We start from the raw sequence: 16,121 nt of genomic DNA, 5'->3' as shown, positions 1-16,121 counted from the left end.
AGCAGCAGTGAGGTTGGAAACACCAACCGGAAGCCCAGGGTCTCAAAGAATCAGAATTTCTATGTGATGGGAGAGATAATTTTGCTGCTGTACACGTGCCCTGCCCATCACAAAGCCACCCCCGCAACACCGACAGTAACCCGCAGGCTCTCAAGCCCACAGATCCAGAGGCAGGTCTGCAGGCAGTGCAAATGCTTGCAGAAATACCCTCTTTCATACTTTTCTGTGCCCACTCAGATGCCAAAAGGAAAGACCTAGGCCGAATGGGTGGTAGGAAAGCAGCTCTGGCTGGGCAGCCCTGCGGCAGGACTGACCTGCAGGCCTTGGGATGGTAGACAGGCTGGCTGAGAGGTGATCTCCAGAGAATTTCTGGGATTATACAAATGCTGAGTTTGTGGAGGGCAAATATCCACTCACCCAGGATTTCACAACAGTTGGGTCTCTGGCTTTGAACCATAATAATATGGTAGCCCTGAGCTTGGACAGGGCCCTCAGTAAAACCTGATCTGAGACTTAAGCTCTTCTCCCAGCAAGTGAAGGGAACGGGCCCTTTCAGGTTCAGGGTGCTGAGGGGGTGGTTCTCTGTTTGCCAAAGTAATTAGTCACAAGAGTGAGCACATCCTTGGCCTCTCCTGGACTAGGACACACGTCAGAGCCATAAGGTACCTTCAGAGAGAACTGAGCTAATAGAACAGCTTAGCAGGGATTCTGGGCAAGGTAAACACAGAGAACAGTTTTAAAACCCCAGCTCAACAGCAGCCACAGCAGGATGCCTGCCTCTCTCCCAGGGCGCAAGGCACTGAGACGATATTTTCTGCAGAAAAACACTTAGAAAATAAAGACTTCTTTTTCAGAAAGCAATTTGGCCACTTACGTTACGAACCAGAAAAATGTTTAAACCATTTCTGAACCCATAGTCTCGTATCTGAAATCTAGCCTGGGGAAATGAATCTAAATGTGGAAGAAGCAAACACAGAATAAGCTGCAGACTGAAAGATGTTCATTACAGTATTATTTACACTAGTGAGAAAGTGGAAATTATCTACATGTCTTCTAATATAGGAATGTCTATGTTAATTATGGTAGCACTACATGTTCAACTACTATGACGGCATGGAAAGTGATGATTATGAAGACTATGAAATAACATGGGAAGATGCTGATGATATAGGATTTAAGAAAAAGAGCAAGATACAAAAGTATATACACATACAGTATGAGCACAACTGTGGCTTGATTTTAAGGCAAAGTCTCTTCGACCTCTGCACAACAGGCTGGCTCCCACCAGCCTCAGCATTTCTGAGTGAGCCCACAGAGGCCGTGGCCTTGCCCAGGAGACCCCAGGGCTCGAGACGGCATCCTCTCAGGATTATTTACACAGCTTCCCCCTGACCAGCAGGGCCTGGGCTCTGGGTTGGATTTGGGGGCATGTGGACATTACCAGGGTGGCAGCAGTGGTGGCAGCAGCAGCAGCAGTCACAGCGGTAGTTAGGTCGGCATTCCTCTCTTTCTTTCTCTCTCTAGGAGGTGAAGGGCACAGAAGAGGAAGTAGGTGGAGAGCAAGAAGCAGATCACAGAGAGGAGGTCCTCCTTCAGCTTGCTTTGCTACAAACAGGATTAACAAATAAAAGCAAAAGGCCCCCACTAGAAGGAAAAAAAAAAGAAAAAGAACAAAGAGACAAAGATGGCTGCAAGGGAGAGACGTAAGGAGGAGAGGCAAACGTCTAGGCTGTGACCACCCTTGTTCCAGGGCAAAGGCAAATTCCTAATAAGCTGTCATTCCCTGTCACGAAGTCAACGGTGAACAGAGAAAATGACATTTCCCAGAACAATGCCCAGGGAGGCAATTCCCCAGCTCTGCGAGTACCTGAAAGTGCTTCTACACATTCCCCAGGAGACTGGAGCGAGCCACGCGACAGAGAGAGGGGAAAAAACACAGCAAAGGAAACGACCAATCACTGGGGCAGCACGCAAGCAGGTAGGGTACAGATATCCGCAGCAGGGGGTGCTACAGAACAGGACTGGCCTCACCCCTCCCGAGCCCCACTCCTGCACACATCAATCTGGGTGCTACCAGCTCGGGCAGGAAATGGAAGGGGTGATGGTAAATAGACACAGTCAAGATGAAACCAAACCAGGGGGGCCTCAGGACCAGGCAGCTGTCCTCACGAGCCTGCTTCACTCTAATTTGTCTTGGCCTCGTTTAGGAACCAGCTGCCTGGCCCAGTGACAGAGGTAAGCTGCTGAGGGGTGGTGACAGATGCTCTCACTCACTGAGCGTGCAAAGGGTGGTCTCCAAACCTGCCCAAACCTGGTCTCAGACAAGCAGCCTAGAATCACCTCACGACTGTGCACAGATGAAAAGGAAGAGGGAAAAAATTCCAAAGCTAGACGGAGACTCCTCAGGTGCGAGCTGGGGCTCCCTTTCAGGCCAGGTTTTACCTGTAAGCATGACAATTGCACAAGCCTTCCAGAAGGTTCTGAGGCTGCTACTCCAAAGCTGCTGCCCCCCCTCTCGTGACCCAGTGGCACTCATGGGGGCATTGCCAAGTGGATGTGGAGCTGTTCCCCAGTGAGGGGAATACACGTGGCAAGGTGAGGCATTCCTTAGGCCTCGGGTGATTTCTGTCCAAATCTTAGCTCTGCCACCCAGCCGTCACGGGACCCCCAGCAACCTGCTCGCCTCCGAAGCCTTCCCTCAGCAGGGACAGTGAGGGTACCCATTGCCTCACGGAGGGGTTGTTAGGGTCAAAATTCAAAGTGAGACCGTGAAAGAGGTTCAGTCCCAAAGACCACAAAGTTTTATGACCATCAAATACCACAGGGCTTAGAGTAGGTTCTCTGCATTTTTCCTGAAAAGGGAGGTCACCCCTGGTCCACCAGGGACAGGAAGCTTTGGGGAGAGGCCCGGGGGAGGGAGCAGAGGGAGAAGGCTGTGCAGGTTCCCAAGGGTCATGACCTGGCCTGGAGGGGAAAGGAGGCTTGACTTCTAAGAGACACAGACCTCTCCAGAGAACCCAGAGCAAGGGGTCCTGAGAGCAGGTGTAAGTAAAAGGGCAGGAGCCATAGGAAGCAACTCCGTGCTCCAAACCCTGACCCTGCGGTGGACCGTGCATGGAGCTGCGTGGTCAGGGAGATGAGCAAGTCAGACCTGAGGGTCTAGGGGCCGCTGGGCGGGGAGAGCACGCACGCAGGGAATCATCCCTCCACTCTCCCCGCCTCACTAGAAAGCACAACGTGGCCTGGGACAGCTCGGATGGAGAAGTCGGCTCCACTCCAGGCCTTCACAGAGCTAATAAGGCTGGGGAGGGCCTCCCATAGTGGCCAGAAAAAGAGCAACCAGGGGAGGGAAGGGGAGGCATGCAGGGGGAAGGTGGACGGTGCAGCATAAGCAAGGGGAAGGAGGGCAGCTGGGCGTGTCTCGGAGATGGTGGCGAGCCCAGCGTGGCTGTGGCCTAAAGGTGTGAAGGAGGCCTGAGAGGAGGTGGCCGGAGGTCGGCCAGGGTGGGCTGCAGGGGGCCTCCCTCAGATGCCAAGCTCAGGCCTTCAGGCCCTTTAGACCCTCGCCTGTGGACGGCAGGGACATACTAAAGAGTTTAGAGAGGGCATGACACGGCCGGAACTAGAAAAACTGTAGGCAGCTGAGTGAGATCAGAGGCACCGGGGGATATACAAACAGAATCAGAGAGACAGATCCTGGGCACTGCTTCTGGGGCAAAGGGCTGCCATGGTTATTACGAGCCCACCTGGCCAGCTGGCCTGCATTCCTCACCTGTTTGTTAATTCCCATGGCAGCTAATCCCACAAACATCCTGTATTTCTTATTTAGGGCTAGTGCCGCCAGGGTGACAACCTGCCTTCCCCTTACCTTTGGTGGTTTTATGGTTTCCTTTCCCAATTAAAGTATGAAGGAGTGTAGTGTGCACCCCACCTCCCATCTGCTACGACGTCTTGATGTCCTCCTCCACACCAAGGTCCCAGTGCTGGACCTTGGGCAGGACACCTGTGCCTCAGAGAAGTACCCTTGTCTCCGAGAGGCTGGACCTGCCAGAACGCTAATGAGATGTTCAGATGCCAGCCGGCTAGGGCAGGAAGAGAGCTGGACACAGAACCAACAGCAATGCTGCTGCTTCTCCAGGTTTACTCAACCGGTAAAGCACACCACCCACCTCTACCCCGCTTACTGTGAGATGGAAGTTTTTACGGTGATTGGAGGGGACTAAGCCAAACGAAAGTGGTTAATAGCTTAGTATGGACAGGGTAGGAGCCACAAAAGCCCATGAAAGCTCACCCCTCTGTGTGGAGCTTGAAACACAACCCTTCTCTGAAGAAGCTGGTGGGCTTGCCGTGGTCCCTAAGTCCACTATCTGACCCCACGGAGGCCACACAAGTGGGAGAGAGGGTCTCAACGCTGGTATTGAGTGGGGGTGAAGCAGGAGGCGGGGAGAGAGCAGTAAAGAGTTTATCACCACAGTCCTGGGCAGAGAAAATAGGCAGGAAGAAGGGGACAGGATGGGGCGGGGGGGTTGGAGAAGGAACTCAAATCAGCTAATGTTTACCAAGGGTTCACTGTGTGCCAGGTGCGTCACAGCCCTGTGTGCTAAGGACTAAAACCTTGCCTTCCCGCTACTGAGGAAACCGAGGTGTGAAGGACTCAAGCCCAAGGTCACTGAGCTGGCAAGGAGCAGAGCCGGAACCCAGGCAGCCTGAGCCTGGTGCTCACTCCCAGCCCTGGACACCCAGCTTTGAGAAGGAGGAACTAAATGGCCTTGAGGAGGGAGTTAGTGCTGATGCACTGAGAGGGCACTAGGAGACGGGGACTGGCCTCTGAGCTGCAGCCCTACTGTGGCTTATGTGGCTTCCTACCCGTCACTTCCCCTCTCTGAGCCTCAGTTTCCTCACCTGCAAAATAGAACAGTTTTCACACTATCTGGCCTCAGGGGTACACATGAATCCCAGCAAAGACTGAAGGGGAAGTCAGGGGACAGAGATGGGGACATGGCCCCCACTTCAAGTAGAATAGCACCATTGTGACACACTGTGGATGGGGGCTGTGGAGGATTTTAAAGTGGCAGGAAGAGGTTTTGTTCTTAAAAACCTGTCTGAGAACCCCGGGACTAGATGTCTCAGGGGCCCCTCCTATTTTAAGCACTTTCTCATCTTAAATGGGGTATCTGTTGGGGGTGGTGGTGAATGAAGCATCAAAATGACAGCAGGGTGTCTGAGACAGGAAGATGCTGAGAAGCCTATTTCCTCAACAAATGGTACACAAAGCCCAAGCCAGATGCTATGAACTCCCTTTCCCTTACTATAACAGTAAAACAGAGAACACAGGAAGGTCCTAATTTGTAGACGGGGCACGCTCCAAATGTTTCCCCTCCCACCTCTTTCTTTTCAATGCTTAGGTTTCCTATCATCACTTTATTATGGGTTCTTTATACAAAGATATTCTTCACTGGAAAGGTAGAGCAGACTTCAAGTTTCTTTATGACTTGGTTACCTGGAAGTCAGATCATATTTTCCCAAAGAAATAATCAGGGCAGAGCTGGAGCAGAACAAATTAGATTAACTGGGGGAGAGGGAGATAAGGAGGAAATTATTCACCGAAGGTGAAAAGTTAGCCCTTGGAAGAGAAGGAAAAGATGAAGAAGCAAAAAGACACGCACTGGGGGCAGGGGTAGGGGGGATGGGGTGGGGGAGAGACGACAATACAGACAAGACTAAAGGAAAAAAAGAAGTAAATGTTACAATGCTTTTCTCTTGTAAAAATAAAATACAGTGTGTGTGTGAAAAATAATAATAAAGTTAGATGTTGACAAAACTAAACTCTTTTGTTAGGGATGCATGCAGGTTAAAGGAAATGATTGTCAAGAAGTGAGGATGGTGTTTAACCGGGAAGAGGGAAGGAGCTTGTGATGAGAAAAGGAGATGGGAGGTTTTTAAGATGCTGACAAGTATCAATACTTTCAGATTCGAGTAGTGGTTATGTAAGTATCCTCTTTTTATTTGTTACATTGACAGTTTTGTTCTGTGCACTTCTCAGTAGGCATATCGTATTTTACAATTAAAAACCTGCATAAAGAAGAAGAAAAAAAAAAGACGTAAATGTTTGAAAAACGAAAAATAAAATACTTCCGATGCTGAGATACATGTGGGAAAAGATAGGAATTGGGGGTGTTTCTCAGTATCCTAGGGAAAGTAAGAAGGTGGGAGGGGAGGAGGTGTTAATGTAGGCCTGCTTTCCCCAACGTTCAATTCACGGAACACTCTTCGCTTGAGATGGTTCTTGGAAAACGGCTCTCCAGTCAGATGAGCTCAGGAAACACTATGTGCGGAGTCCTTCCGGAGGCTGTAATGTACACCAGTACACTGAAGGCTCTGCAGGAATGAAACCTGCTTCGTGTTGTTCAGTCCAGCATTCCTCAGATGCATTTGGCCTCAGATCTCCATTTCGGAAAGCACACTTTGGGAGAAGCCCCATCTTAGGCAGTGTCCAGTGTCAGCTGGCACAGCGGGGCCACTGGTCCAAGCTGGCTTGCTTAGTTGTTCTGCCAGCTTGGACTGGGGCGGGCAGGAGCAAAGAGCTGGTATAGGACATTTGGAAATCTGTTATCGGAAATGTGGGGAATATCTATATAAGCATGTCATAGGAATTTAAGATAGCGGCTAAATTTCACTGGTCCGATATTTGTTTTGACTTCATAATTGAAGGGAAATCTCACATTCACCTAAAATACAAGCTTTCTATACATTTGCATTCTCCCCCCGGGCGCCCACACCGTGTCTTCCTTGACCACAATCACCTAAATTCAAAAACTTGGCATCATCACTATCTTTTACACTCTTTACCCAAGTATATATTTTAATCTAGTTTATATGCCATCCAGACCACAGCTGTCTCTCCTCTGCTCAGGCAGATTTGTGGGAGGCCACCAGATGCCTTGATGAATAAGATCTGACACGGTGTCTACAGTGTATCATTCATCTACTGGTAAAACAACTGTCAAAGAGGGAAAGGAGATGCAGCTGGCGTGGCCTGTTCCTCGTAATCTCTGCTGGCCCCTGGTGCTGGTGGCTTCCTCTCCCAGGCGCTCACTGCCGTTGCTTTAATAACGGGCTCCTGAATCTTGCCATGGCCAACATGTGCTCACTGGCATCAGACAAGTGTTCCTTGATGGCAGGGTTTTTCTTAAGCAAGTCTTCTGGTCCAAGGAAGGCCCACCAAGTCCCTCAACTTTGATGGAAGCTGTCAACTGCTAGTAATCTTACTACTCAAGCTAACTTACTACAAGCAGACCCAGAGTTTAACTTGAAATGAAATGGACACTGGACCTTTTAGAAATGGAAATGCATCCTGTCTCTTCAGATGAATTTCAAGGGAATTTGGTATATAGATAAGTTAGATGTGTTATTCCAACTGGGAGGTTATAGTCTAAAGATAGGAATTTAGGTATTCAGGATAAACTTGAAACACCAAAGTTATACTCTTGGGAAAAAACAAAACAACACTGTATGGCATTTAGCTCATTTGCACCAAGATAAGGAGGGGGGTGGGGGTGGTAGTGGAGTTGCAAAATGCCAGATGTCTAAAAAATCACTTCCATTCCTTCACCCCTCATTACTCACATATTTCAGTACACAAGCACGCGCATGCACGTGCGCACACACGCACGCACGCACATGCACACACGTGTACACTCCTTCCCTCCCTCCCTCCACCTTCCCAGACCTCACCTGGTTGATAACATAGATGCCATAGTCCAACTGCTGACGCTGTAGGATTGGGTGCAAATAATACAGCCAGTACTTGAGGTGTTCCTGCCGGTTGCGGAACGGAATGATGATGGCCACCTTGTGAGGAGAGATGCAGTCCTTGGGGGTATAGCGACCACCCACCTTCACCTTCGGGTTCTGTTCCTCCACAAGCTTCAGGTCCACAGCTTTGTTAAACTCAATCAGCATGGGGCCAACTAGAGAGGTGGAGGGAAGGAGAAGATATCAGGCCATGGGACTCTGCAGGTGGCCAGGCCGCTACCGCTGGAAGCACCTCCTCCTGGGAGGCAGTGTGGCTGTGGAAAAGGCACTCAGGCCCAGCACTGGGTACCATGTCCAGAACTAGCATGACTGACCATCCCAGGAAACCCTTCAGTATCAGGCAAACCCAGACAGCTGGTCACCCTCTGAAGCACTTCACCTTCCTAGGACCCACTCCTCTCAGACTATGTTGCTCAACTGAAAAATGGAAATGGAGTAATTCCTGCTCAGACTTCCTGACAAGCTGTAGTAAGGATCAGAAAGCATGGCTGAGAAAGCACTTTGTCAGAAATCCTGAGGTTGAAACTCTGCCACCTCCCAGCTGTGTGGCCTTGGACAAATGACTTACATCATCTCTCTGAACCTAACCTAGTCGGGGGAAAGTGTGCGTGTGTGTTGGGGAGGTCCCTGTGGAGGAAATGAGCCTGAAATTACAAGGCGGCAGAGAGTGGCATGAGTAACCCATGTCTCAGGAAGGGAAGTGATGCACAGATGAAACAAACTCGACGGGTAGGGACTGGAGGAACTAAGGGGAAGCAGAGAGAAGAAACAGCCAGAACAAACATCAAAGAAGAGTGCTTAGAATAAGCAGGGGATGAAGAAGGGAGGAAAAGTCAGGGGCAACTCCAAAGTTTCTGGCCTAGAAGAACATGGCTCCAAATGAGAGAACTAAGTTAGTAAGAGAGCTCTGGGCTCAGAAGACAAATTGATGAGACGTGGATGGTGGCTTGTGAGGTAGTGCCAGGTTAGGAGTAGAGGAAAAGGCAAGGGTGAAGATCCAGATACAGGCATGAAAGTCCCCGTCTCCTAAGTAGAAACAGGTAGAGCTGAGAGAGGACCTCACTCCTCCAAGTCTGACAACCACCCCTGCCACAGCACACATGGGGAGGGCAGGAGAAAGATGACTAGCCTAGGGACACACAGGGAATTGGGAACAGAGTCAACACTTGAACCCAGGTCCCCAGTATTCCCTGTAGGCCAGACTTTCTCAAAGTGGGTTCCAGGAAACACTAGTCCCAGTGAGATGCTCAATGGAAGAACACGTCCCCTGGTCAAATAAGTTTGGGAACGCTGCATACTAAATCTTGCTTCTGGGAAGTCATAATGCATACCAAAAGCTCTGAGAAGCTGTGCAGTCAAGAAGTTCACTTTATCTATCTCACCACTTCCTAAACTTATTTGGCCATAGAATCATTTTATCAGGGAACATACTTTAGGAACCATTACTCTAGCATAACCAGCTTTACCTATGGAGTAAACTATCCACAGGAACAAAGGAAGGAACCTAAACACTACAGAACAGAAGCCAGACCCAGACCACAAACTCAGAGCAAGTTCACCTGAAACATGCTGGTGAGAACCACCCAGGGTCCAGTGTGCAGCCCTCTGTCGCCCTGTTTGTTTGTCAATAGTATGTAGCTCTTCAAGCACCTCTTGTCTTCAGGGATCACTCACCCTCCTGAAATGAGGCAGCCCAAGAAAAGGAAGCTGTGACTCTCGCTCCCCTTGCCTGTCAGCAGGTATGGACCTGCATCTCCTCCTCTTCTCCCCTCTCCTGGATCCCCAGGACTCCTCACACCTTCCCTCCCTCTGACGCTGACCCAGTTCTATCATCACAGCACCCGCTCACATTAGTTCATTTTCTTCTGAGACACAGCTCTGATCCTATCACTTTCCTGCTAAAACCCTCTGATGGCTCTAAGGCTATAGCCTTGGACAAGGTAGGGCTAAGCCTCTTAGCTTGGCAACAAGGCCCTTCAGTCTCAGCTCTACCCTCCTTCCCGTTCCAATAAACTGTGCCTATGCCCACACTTTTCCCTTTGCCAGAAACGCTCTTCCCTCTTCCCTCTAACGTCATTGAGAGACTAGGATCTTAAAATCAAAGCCCCAATCTGGCCTTGTCCTTATGCTCTCCTCATTCCCACAGAGCTCAGACGGCAGACCCCGTGCGGCAGGAAGGGGGTCTTCAGGGATCAAAAGCCCTAGTCTCTGCCTGGCCGTGCACCTCGGTCTCTGGAGGAACAGAGGCCTCACAGATCAGTCCCTCACATGACTGCCTGCTGACCCAGCTCCAACCTCCCAGGGTGCCCTCAGGTGAGTAGGTACTATGTCCCAGAACCAAGTAAGGGGTCAGCCTGGCCATTGTCTCTACAGAAAAATGTGAGGAGTGTGAACACATTCTATCATCAGAATCATGTGAGGTAATCAGTAAAAATATGGAATCTCAGGCCTCTCCCCTAGAGAACCTGACTCGGTAGATCTTGGGAAGGACCCACGTAAATAACAAGGAGCCCAAGGGATTCTTATTGGGCAAGATGGGCAGAGGGGAGCCGGACCGCCCATCTTCACAAGCCTTGGGGCTTTCATGGAGGGAGCCCTTTCCCACAGGGTCCAGCAGGCCTGGGTTGCTCTACTCCCCAACCTTGGGCAAAGCCTTTTGGGAGACCCTGCTGCACAGGGTGCTTGTGAAAAACATGAAAAGAAGACCTGTCATTGGGCTCTTCTCACTTCAGAAGGCCCCACGACATCTGCACCCCATCCCCAGCCTGCCCCACCTTTGGTTCTGAAGATGCTGCTAAACATAGCTCCATTTTTGGGAACCCAAGAGGCATCTGGACTGTCACCCTACCAAACTTCTCACAACTTCTGAAACCAACCCAGAAAACAGGAATTCACACTTGGTCTGCCCACCCTCCCTGGAGCAGACACCTGCAGGCTAGAAGCGTCTTAATTTCTCCCCTTCAGCAGTTCCAGAAAGATGGTCCTGAGGTAGTTTCCTGGTCAGGAGAAAGGCTGCCTGGGTCCTAGTTCAGCTCTACAAAGTGACTTGTTGGATGATCTTTGGGTGACTACCAGCCAGCCACTCTCAGGATACTGGCTTCCATTTGCAAACTGCAGGGATTGGAACTCACATGAACACTTATTTAACCTCACCTCCACCACCTCCACCTCCTATGGCCAATCCGCTTCTGCTCCAGAGTTCCTTCAGCAACTGATAACACTGTCTACCCAACGACGGGAGCTGATAACCTGGGTGGTGCATCTTCTATCCCCCTCCTCTTCCTTCAGCCCCCGCATAGGGGTTAACAGCATGTGACCGTCCATCCACAGGAGCCTACTCAACCATCAAGCCAGAAGAGTTTGTTTAACATAAACGTTTTCTGTGGTGTGTCAAGGCCACTTTCAATTCGTTTCAATCAATACTTTCTGGACACCTACTGTGTGCCAGGTCAGGGAGGTGGGAGGTGATGGGATGGACAGGACAGTTCCTGACTTCAAGGAGCCCCCTGCTGAGCGTGGCAGGACCCACGTGAAAACCACCCTGGTTCAAGGCTGTCCGAGGGACTTGCTGCCCCAGCGGCTCCATGCAGAGCTTGATCACCGAACAGCCTCTTTCTCACTCCCCTACTCCTCCCTGTGCTCTCTCACAACCCTGCCCTGTCTCCCACACATCTAGAGCACCCTGACACACCTTCTGGCCCAATCTGGCAATTCTTTTCCCTGCCTTCTCTCCTTGAAGCTGCCACCGCTCTGAGAACCGCCCCTCCCCGTTCACACCCCAGAGATGGGTCAGTGCTTGGCAGCTGTGGTGGCTCCAGATCCGGGGCTAAACGTTTTCCTGGAGCCGGCACTAGCCGGGAGGCCTCCCTGCATACCCGGCACACCTCCTGCCACGAGGCAGGGGACGTCCTTCGTGGCACACCTGGCTTTGCCCTAATTAGAAAGTCCAAAGAGCTCAGACTCCAAGAGGGCAGTGACCAGCTCTGCCTAGAACCACACTGACCTGCCAGCAGGTCTCAGAGCCACCGCGGGGGCCTCAGGAGAGGCGTGGGGGAGGAAGCAGAGGGCTGAGGCTTCCTGACGGTCCTCGGGCCGAGCCAAGGCCCCCTTGCTGTGCAGCGCGTGGCGCGTGCTACCACAAGCCCTCGGCCCTGCTGGGCCGGCTTGTGTGTTTTCTTGGCTCTAAGAGCTGGGAAGCAGGGTTACGTAAGCAGATGAGCAGATGTGAGCCTGTCCTCGGCTCCCCCCACTAAAGCCCTGCCACGTGGGCCTCTCAGCTGGGAGTCTAGGTCACAGCCTTGCATGTAAGTCGCTCAATAACTTCAATGTGTGAACTCAACTCAGACAGATTCCACTGCTCCCTCGCCCAGCACGGCAAACCCAAACACACATATGCCCCTCCATCAAAAGCCCTGTGAATCCAGAGCCAGCCCAGCACAGACTCCCTGCCTCACTTCCAGGCTGGCTGAACCACTCGTTCATTCCTCTAGCCTCAGCCAAAGAGGCTGGAACATCTAGCCACTGCTTCCCAACGGACCAGCCAATGGGTCAAGACAGTCCTTGGCCTGTTGTGGAGTGGTGACAATGTTTCATGAGCCTGAGACAAAATGGTCAAAGATAATGTAAGTGGTCCTTCATTAAGCTCAATGTAATCAATATATCAGAATGCCCATTCTTCCAAGATGAAGTGCTTCTTACTCTTTAAATGTTAAAATCCCCTTTCTTTTATGAAATGATCACAGTGGATTTTGATGCTGGATTGATCTTTTTTAATTTAATTTTTTTAAAAACCCTTACTTGCAGCCATGGGTCAGGCCTCCAAGTTTAAAAACAATTTTTTTCTTGAGCAATGAAATTCACTGATTTGGGAACTAGCTTTGTGGTTCAACAAGCTGAGATGTTGGAATCTCTTCCTTGGTCAAGCCTCAGACCTAACAGTATGGCATAGCCCCCCTTCAAGCCATTCCTCCCACTGCCCACCCCTCAGCCCCACTACAGTGTTGTTCCTCAGGCTCTTGTGGGTGAGCCATTTTTCTCTGTACCAGTCTTCCGGCGGCCAGATGTATACTGGAAGCCAAGCCAGGCACTACTAAATCCCCAGGTTTGGGAATGACAGTTGTCTGCAGTGGTCCCACCAACTCATGATGCCCCTTGGAACCCCTTACACTAAAAATGAGAAGCACCGTCTACTGCATGGGGCTCATTCCAAATCTTCTCCCCAGTCCTTCAGGGAAGAGAAGCTCTCCAGAATTCTCCAAGGACTTCCTTATCACCAATCCAACAGCTGCCTGGCCTCAGCTCAAACATCACCTCCCCTAGGAAGCCTTCTCAGATCACTCAAGGTTGGTTCTTACTTTTCCTCCGCCTTCTTTAAACACTCATAGCACCACATCCATTCAACCATGTACCTGGTTAGCACACACCACATGCCAGTTGGTGCCAGGCATGCAGCAGTGGGGCTGGGTTAAGAAGAGGTCTTTGCCCTTGGCAGGGGGGAGACCAGCAAAGCAAACAATGACGGTGAGGGTGACAGTGGTGAGAACAGCTGAAATGGCACAAAGGAAGGGGAGTCAACTCCGGGGCCAGGGAACAGAGTCAAGAAAAGCTTTGCAGAGAAGCAGCTGACTCCACTGGGCCCCTCAGCTCCCCTCTGGGAGAAGAGTTGTGAGTGTCCACTTGGCTGCTATGGACACGGAGTATGTCAACAACTCTGAGCTGAGTGAATGGCGCACAGCTATTCTCCCTGCCACCAACGCAAGCAACCAAGAGGATTTCAATAAACCTCAAGAAAACCTGATGGAGGAGCACAGGACAGAGAGCCACCAGATGGGACTGCTCAAGGCTCACGTTAACCATGTCTTATTGGGTTTTAAAATCTAAATCACAAAGGCTTCAAAAGTACTGGAAATGATTTATTTCTTAAACCAGATGTTCAGGGTATTTTTCTTTATACCTTTCGGTATATCTTTAAAATTGAACAATAAATATTTAAAAATATAACCCAAGGACAACAATTGTGACCCCTCCTTCATCCCTTTCTCAATAAAGAAGTGTCTTCCAAAATAAAGACTTCAAAACATACAACTCCGTGACCAGAAAACAGGAATAATCTATTCCAAAGGCTGACTTGATATGTCTTGGGCACAGTGCGTGCAGAATACAATTTCAACACCCACTGTTCTTTCTGCCAACTCACCATCCAAGCCACTATTAGACCCTGGGGGGAAAAACACTTTTTCAACAGGAAGCAGAGCATATTTGTGGTCTCAGAACCCTGCATTTGGGGGCGCAGAGAAAAACAAAATATTTGTTCAAAAAATAAAAGATCCTGCCAGAGGAAGGCTGCAGAGCAGAACCCAGGTGGCCAAGGGGAAGCTGGGCCAATAGGGCATAGTGGGGCCAGCTGCTCCTCTGTCCATCTCTGTGCTAAGGCGTGGCCCTGCCGTGTGCCTGGACTGCCACACTGTGTAGGTCTTCCAAAATATGACCTGCAAGTGACCCGGCGAGGGATGAACCTCAGGGGAACTGCCTTTTCTTGTGCACTGCTCTCGCTCCCATTAAATTCTCACCCAGCCTTCAAACAAGGGCCAAGCACCCTCACTCGCTTTATTGCATTTGCTTTCAAGATACTGTTGAGGTTTCCATCTATTGCAGAGGTTCTCAAATTGTGGAGTACACAAAGAATCATCTGGGGAAGCGTGTAAAACTGCAGATTCTTGGATCCTCCTCCCCAGAGCTTTTGATATGCAAAGTCTGGGGCTGGGGTCCCGGACTCTGCCTTTTTACAAGTACTCTATGTAGCTTTAATGCAGGTCCCTAGAGTATATTTTGAGAAACGCTGGTTTACAGGCTCACCTGTTCACCACCACCTCCCTCCCACCCCCATGAAGCTCTTTAAGAGTGAGGCACCAAGAAAAACAACTTACCGTGTATGGCTGCTCTCTGACGATGTTTCACTTTTGGCTTTTGCAAAGGGACAGATGTAATAGCTATTCTGGGCTGCAGAGCCTGAATATCTACATTTTAACTCTTCCCGAATCTTAACTTTTTAAGCCACATTTTCTCTTTCTCTTGTTTTAATTTATTTATGTTGACCCTTTTTATGGTGTGTATTCTTATAAGTTACCTCAAAAACCTTTGTGAAGTAGGTAAGGGAACAGTCCTTCAAAGTTCAAACTTTGAACTTCAAAGCTTGCCCCAACTCCCTCAGGCCAACTGGTCCCTGCTCCAGATGTCTACAAACACCCTTTACGTACCAACATCACAACCTTCACAAGCACGCATCCAAGCCCCCCCCCAGGGGGCGGGTGCCAGTCTACCTCCCTGCTTCTTCCAGCAGACCCTCGTCTCCTTGAGGGCAGGAGTTGTACACCATTCCTTTTTGTACTTGGGACAGTTTCTGGCAGAACAGGCTGCACAAACGTGTGGTGACCCCACAGCACTTATTCAACTACGAGGTAAGAATGTGAACTAGCAGAGTAGGGAACCATCTTGCCTACGTGATGCTTGAGAATCTAGAGTGCTGTCCTAAGTACACACCTACACCCAAGGCGACCAAGGGCAAGAACACTCTCCTTTCCGGGCTCCAAAGATGCCTTTGGTTTCCAGGTATAGCACCTGATTCATGATCTACAGGCACATCCCCTGCCCTCAATTTTAAATGAGTTTCCTCCAGATTCTAGACCTATAATTTGAGACTGTGTGGCAGTGGACAGCCTAACCTCCTAATGAAAATGTTGCTATTTCCTCACCTAAACCTCACACTGCCAGAGCAAACAGGCATTTCACCAAATACCACTTGTTCCTTGAGAGAATAACCCCAAAGCTCAAAGTCTAATATGGGTCATTAAGATCACCAGAAAAGCCTTGGGTGGTCACTCAGTCCAGGATCCTGTTACCAAGGGTACCAAGGCCTAAACCTAAGGGAGAAAAGTCAAGGTCAGATTCCATCACCTCGAAGGGTCAGGATCCACCTTGAAACAGACCTGTGGATAATCCTGGCAGACCAGGGCTGGAGGGACCTCGAGAATTATATTTCAACCCCAGCATTACACATAAGGAAAGCTGAAGGCCAGAGAGACTAACAGCCTTCCTCAAGGACACTCTTGGATTTGCAAAAAAGCCATCCTTATCTTTTCCTTATTAATCCTTTAGGGTTCTGATGTTCATGGATGCATCTACACAGCAGACAACAGATTATAGCTCATGTACCCCTCCACTCTCCCTCCACTGTGCCCATGGGGATTCTATCTCAGAATCCTAGGGTTCAGAATCCGTGGGGATTCCAGCAAGCCACCAACTGATCC

General features: G+C 50.0%; 1 protein-coding gene across 1 annotated transcript in view; it reads right to left on the bottom strand.

Moving 5' to 3' along the window:
- Positions 1-16,121, bottom strand: part of B4GALT1 (beta-1,4-galactosyltransferase 1) — a 48,121-nt gene that overhangs the window by 13,133 nt on the left and 18,867 nt on the right. The window contains exon 2 of the mRNA XM_029201812.1: positions 7,735-7,970. Within this exon, the coding sequence (XP_029057645.1) occupies positions 7,735-7,970 (236 nt within the window). The remainder of the gene's footprint in view (positions 1-7,734; positions 7,971-16,121) is intronic.

Source organism: Monodon monoceros, unplaced genomic scaffold (genome assembly GCF_005190385.1).
Source record: "Monodon monoceros isolate NGI ecotype Baffin Bay Population unplaced genomic scaffold, NGI_Narwhal_1 Super_Scaffold_5, whole genome shotgun sequence".
NCBI classification, from domain to species: domain Eukaryota; kingdom Metazoa; phylum Chordata; class Mammalia; order Artiodactyla; family Monodontidae; genus Monodon; species Monodon monoceros.
Note: the sequence above shows the minus strand (reverse complement) of the source record. Positions and strands in the feature narration are given on the sequence as shown.